Below are 5,827 nucleotides of genomic sequence, written 5' to 3'. Positions count from 1 at the left end.
ATATTATGTAGGCATATCTGTGGAACGAGTCAAACAAAATGTAATGCCTCAACTCCTACAATTCCAGTGTCACTGTGTGTCAGGGTAGAGCCGTGGGGGGTCCCCAGTTCAAATAATATGTTCAAACAAATTATGATTGTAGGACTGAAAAGTTTGGGAAGTTATTATGGAAACCCTTTTTGCTATAGATTCAGAACTTTCTTTGGGCGTTCAATAAAAATAACGTGTGTATTGATTCAATACACACGTTATTTGTATGTCTAGGCCTATTGACAAGAAGCAGCCTGTCTGGATCCAATTTGATTATGTCGACTCGATAGATACCAATCTGGATCTCAAAAGTCTGGTCTGTCTGGTCTCTCGGCCGAGAGTACTTGGCTCAACGGCACACAACACAACACGGCACACGATCACGATGACGTAGGCACTGGCAAGGTGCCAGGGGGCGGGGCTATGACGCCTTGTCCTCTCATTCACAAGGAGAGGCTGCCTGTATAAAAGGCTTTACAAAGAGCTGTGTGGTTAGGAAAAGCAACATCTCTCTAGTTTGAAAAACTCAATAGGCTAAAAAACCAAGTAAATAACATTATTAAAAGATCAATATAAATCGGAAACAAGAGAGGAGGAGGATCAATTTGGGACACATTTTAAGCTACTGACTTTTTAGGATTTTATTTTTATTTTGAATTTCCTCAAACTAGAGGTTTGAGTTTTATTTGGGATCTATACAAATTACAAGTTTACCAGAACAAAATAATCTACTTTCCCGAAACATTTATTTATATTTATATTTAAGTTTATATTTGAAAGATCATCACCGGGTCTCTGAGCAAGAAAAAAGAAGGGGGAAAAATCTCGGCTGTATATGCATTTGGATCTACCGGTAATACTGCCATCACCACCCCGCCGTCCTACCACTTCTACTATGGTCATAATGGAGGTGATCCCCGCCATCGACTGCGCGTCCCTCCGCGGCTTCCTCCTGGAGGACAAGGAGCCGGGCTGCTGCTCCTGCCTGGTGCTGGACTGCCGCTCGTTCTTCAGCTTCAACTCGTCGCACATCCCCGGATCGGCCAACGTGCGCTTCAGCACCATCGTGCGCCGCAGGGCCAGGGGCGGCCTGGGACTCGAGCACATCGTCCCCAACGAGGACACGCGCAGCCGGCTTCTGTCCGGGGAGTACCGCTCCGTGGTGTTCCTGGACGACCGCAGCTCAGACTTTGGCCAGGTGAAGAAGGACGGCACCCTGATGCTGGCCGTCACGGCCCTGCGGAGAGACGCGAGAGGCGCCACGACCGTGTTCTTCCTCAAAGGTAATTAGATTTATAGACCAGAAGTTGTTGACTGATTGATTGAATGCGTACTGTATTAGCCAGGAGTGTAAAACAGGCAGCACGTGGCGGTAGGCTACGTGGTAGTAAAGGCTCAAATGATAACACAACAAAGTTCTGGGGACTTCAACGTGTTCACATTGTGGTCCTATCATGTAATCAATTAATCAACATAGCATAACAAATTAACACAATATATCACAGAGAGAGAAAGAGAGAGGTCCCATGTTATTACATCACAGTCAGTACTCAAACAACAAACATGTTTATTTATTTCCACTTTGGTAGTAGTAGGCTATGCATTAGGCGAGTGGTTTTCAAAACGTTTTAAATTTCAAAGGCCCTCATAACTCTGAGAGTGTACACATGGACCCATAAGGCATTTGTTGCCATTTGCACACTCAGAGTTACAGGTCCAATTTGGAACGCCCTCAAGGAACCCAGAGAGTCCCTGGACCCCACTTTGAGAACCACTGCATTTGGCCATATGTACCCCCTTAACTCCCAAGAGTTACATAAGGGTCCATTTTTATTCCATTTGTAAGCTCTCAGATTTACAGACCCACTTTGAGAACCAATGCCATATATTAATATTCCGTAGGTCTAGTTCGTTTATAGTTGGACTTGTCTGGTGTGTGTCTGTATCCTAACAACCAAAGGACAACAAATGTGGCTTACAGCTGTCACCACACACCAGCTGTGACGCCAAACCCCGAAGTAAACACTGCCAAAATAGACGCACATGATCAACACTTGTCACTTTTTTTAGGCTGAGGTATTTATTCGACTGCAATATAGTGCAACTGTCAGTTTTCTAATCTTTCCATGACGTCTGTTTCTTCGTTTAGGTGGCTTCGACACCTTCTCGTCTGAGTATCCTGAGCTGTGCACCAAACCGTCACCCCCGCAAGGGCTGAACTTACCCCTGAGTGCCAGCCACCCTGACACCGCCGGCTGTAGTCCGTGCAACACGCCTCTATACGATCAGGTATGTTATTTACCCCCAATTGATACCATTTTTTTAAAAGTCCCTGTGACCCCAACCTAAGATGGGTCCATTGTTAACTCTCTAAGTAAGAGACCATTTGGACCACTCATGGTCCCCAGTCCCAGTGACTTAGGAGTAGGCCTACATTGTTAAATGAGAGCAGAGTAATTGTTTCTTTGCTTTTGTGGGAAAAACGTAGCTCGTGTGACTGATCAGTATTTGATTTGTTTTGTGTTTTCTAGGGAGGCCCGGTGGAGATTTTACCCTTCCTGTACCTCGGCAGCGCGTACCACGCCTCCAGAAAGGACATGCTGGACATGCTGGGCATCACGGCCCTGATCAATGTCTCCGCCAACTGTCCCAACCACTTCGAAGATGCCTTCGTCTACAAGAGCATCCCGGTGGAGGACAACTACAAAGCCGACATCAGCTCCTGGTTCAACGAGGCCATCGAGTTTATCGGTGAGTGTCACTGTCAAGTCCCCCCTCACGCCTCCACAGCTCTTACAACTTAGACTAGAGTATAACCAGTCGTCCCAGTTTGCCTGGGATCGTCCCGGCTTCGAGCCGAGTGTCTCGAGTCCCGACCGACATCTATAAAATGTCCCGGCCCCACAGTTAAAATAATAACGCTTGTTTTGAGTGCTTGCACTTAGATGTTTATCATGTTCTACTCTGTTGAAAGGTGCGGTCACTATGTGTTCTAGTAATTGTAGTTATAATAACTGTCCCCCCACCCCGATGAAAACACCTGGTAAAAAAGAAAAGTCACAGAAATATAGTAGCCACAAACTTTTGCAAGCTTGTAGATCGTCTATTTTTTATATATGTGATTAGGGTACCAGTTTGGGCTTTAGATAATATGGTCACCCTAGACAAGTCCCTGCACGCCTCCACAGCTCTCAACGGCCAAAATGCAATTTCTGACCACAGCTGTTGCAAACTGTGGTTGTTGAATAAGATAACCCCCCTTCCTTCACTCCACGATGCAGTGACTTGCATTTACAATTTAAAAGTTCCCTCCAAAAATTGACCAGCTGGCTATCTGATCCCCGACAATAGCAGTTACATCATCGCTCACCCCCCTTAATGTTGAATCGAAAGCTTTTCCCCCAATCTACTGGGGGGGGGCAGTGGCTGGCGGTGCCTTGAATGGCCCCCTCTGTGCCAGTCTTTGTTCTCGGGGGGAACAAAGGGCAGCTTCTCCACACTCCCTGGCGGCCTTCCTCCCAGATCAATAGCCCCAGTGGGGGGACTGTCCCCCTACCTTTGTCCATTCAGCTTGTCTCCTTGGGGAACAGAGCTCCCACGGCCACGAGCCCCCACCGTGTTGCCCCTATTAAACTGCTCTTCCTGTGGCTTAATGAGACAGAGCCGCTAGCTAGTATAGTAGCACTGCTGAATTTGTATAGCAACTGAGAAGTCTGGGGGGTGTTATTGCTTGCCTGTTACTTCCTCCCGGCTTTGACAGCTGTCTGCAGCTAAACATAATTACTATTCTGATACGAGGGCCGGGCGATATCACTTCATCTCAACTTCATATCTTCATCATGAGTGTTCCACATTTTTTGCCTCTATTAATATTAATAAACGATTGTAGATCACAGATCACCTATTTTCGCAAGAGAAAGTGCTCAATGTTTTCAGTTAATTGCCCAGCCCAAGTATGTTCTGATGCATTGTGTCACCTAATGAAACATTTGATTTGACATGTTGTACTAACGTCTTTCCTTCCTCCCTCCCTGCAGACTCGATGCGGAACAAAGGTGGCCGCGTGTTCGTGCACTGCCAGGCGGGCATCTCCCGCTCGGCCACCATTTGCCTGGCCTACCTCATGCGCACCAACCGCGTGAAGCTGGACGAGGCCTTCGAGTTCGTCAAGCAGCGGCGGAGCATCATCTCGCCCAACTTCAGCTTCATGGGCCAGCTGCTGCAGTTCGAGTCCCAGGTGCTGGCCTCCTCCACCTGCTCCTCGGAGGCGGGAAGCCCCGCCATCGGCAAGAGCAGCACGGTCTTCAACTTCCCCGTGTCCATCCCGGTGCACTCGTCCGCCGGTCAGCTGTCCTTCCTGCACAGCCCCATCACCACCTCCCCCAGCTGCTGAACGGACTCTAAAGAGACTCTTAACTGACTAGTAGTGCCGCCCTACTTCCCCACACACACACACACACACACACACACGCACTTGATGTGGTGATGCTGGTATCACTGAACTTAAAAATGGGGGACGAGGGGAGGCATTGCCCAGGGAGCATGAAGGTGCCAAGTTTGTGGTCCGTCTATGCCAGTGGTTCTCAAAGTCGGTCCGTGAGGGGGTTCCAGGGGGTGTGCGAATGGAACCTGGTTCCGTTTCGTACACTCTCATGGGGGTCCGTGGCCTAATGCATACCAAACTGGGATAACCACGGGTCAATTGCTGGCCGAATCTGAACAATCTGGGTTGACCCCATCATTTCATTTCAAGAGCGAGGAGTTTTGTTGCTACCGTTAAGCAGTATTGTTTGTTGACGCCGCTTCCTTTGTGGATGTTGAATGACTGCCGCCCGCCGTTCCACCCAGCCGATCCTAGAGGGCGTTATGGGGGGCAGCTGAGAGACCTGTGGTTAAAGTCATTCATAAATCAGGAAGTTAAAAAGTATTTAAGTAGTCTTTATTCAACGATTTTTTCCCTTTTTTGTATGGATGACATAATGAAGGTATCTGCTTTAGATAATCATAATCAAGACTTACAATTACATTGTGGAAGAGGCCTTAGAGTTTGATTCACTTTCGTCTCAGGAATTCTGACTGATATTTTCAAATTTGCTTTCCGAGCTGGCCAAAGGAAGCATAACAGACTCTTTATTTATTTTATTTTTTGCCAAAACTTAGCCGCAGACATGGAAATAACCCATCAAACGTCTCCATTTGATGAACAATGAATGTACCCAACTCTTTCACTTGTGTCTGCCTGGCAGACTTGTTTTGTTTTCACAATTCAAATGCCGTAAACTGCCTTTCAAAGCAACTTAACGAACTCCTTGACGATCCTGACGCATTGGGGAAAGCAACCATCAAATACCTCATGTTTCTGTACTTTGTAGCGCAGTCCTGGGATGAAGACAGCACCCCCGAAAGCACTAAAAATGGGGGCCACAGAATCCTCAGAGACTGTTTTCTGACATATTTATTGAACTAAATTAATATATTTCATTATCATATCTATTTTTTTGATATGTACGTTTAATGCTGTTTTTGATACCACTGAATAAATTCCCTGACTTTTGTACACGCTTGTCTTCCGTTTCGTGTGTTGCTCAAATGCTATCCCTTTATGTAGTATATTCAGTACATCATGCTCGAAAAATGAATCAACCTTTTTTGTCACATCACGATTACAGGTGCAAATAGTGTGTGAAATGATTTGTGTGTGAGCTCTCAACATTGTTAAAAGTCCAGACCAAGAGACTTCAACAGTAACATAGTATAAAGCTACTTGCTGCTACTATATAATTAGTGCAAATAGTCA

The 5,827-nt window shown here is 46.5% G+C and overlaps 1 protein-coding gene across 1 annotated transcript; it reads left to right on the top strand.

Moving 5' to 3' along the window:
- The first annotated feature begins 537 nt into the window (after positions 1–537).
- Positions 538–5,587, top strand: dusp1 (dual specificity phosphatase 1). The gene is made up of 4 exons (XM_079500692.1): positions 538–1,313; positions 2,180–2,319; positions 2,562–2,781; positions 4,068–5,587. The coding sequence occupies exons 1-4, from the start codon at positions 866–868 to the stop codon at positions 4,421–4,423; spliced, it is 1,164 nt and encodes a 387-aa protein (XP_079356818.1). The 5' UTR covers positions 538–865; the 3' UTR covers positions 4,424–5,587.
- The last annotated feature ends 240 nt before the right edge of the window (positions 5,588–5,827 follow it).

Source organism: Electrona antarctica, assembly GCF_951216825.1.
Source record: "Electrona antarctica genome assembly, chromosome: 1".
NCBI lineage: Eukaryota > Metazoa > Chordata > Actinopteri > Myctophiformes > Myctophidae > Electrona > Electrona antarctica.
This window is presented reverse-complemented; position numbering and strand designations above follow the sequence as displayed.

Excerpts from the sequence above, each read along its gene's own strand:
- dusp1 (XM_079500692.1), top strand. The coding sequence starts at position 866 with ATGCATTTGGATCTACCGGTAATACTGCCATCACCACCCCGCCGTCCT. Across the intron at positions 1,314-2,179 it reads GACCGTGTTCTTCCTCAAAG|GTGGCTTCGACACCTTCTCG; the intron begins GTAATTAGATTT and ends TTCTTCGTTTAG. Across the intron at positions 2,782-4,067 it reads CGAGGCCATCGAGTTTATCG|ACTCGATGCGGAACAAAGGT; the intron begins GTGAGTGTCACT and ends CCCTCCCTGCAG.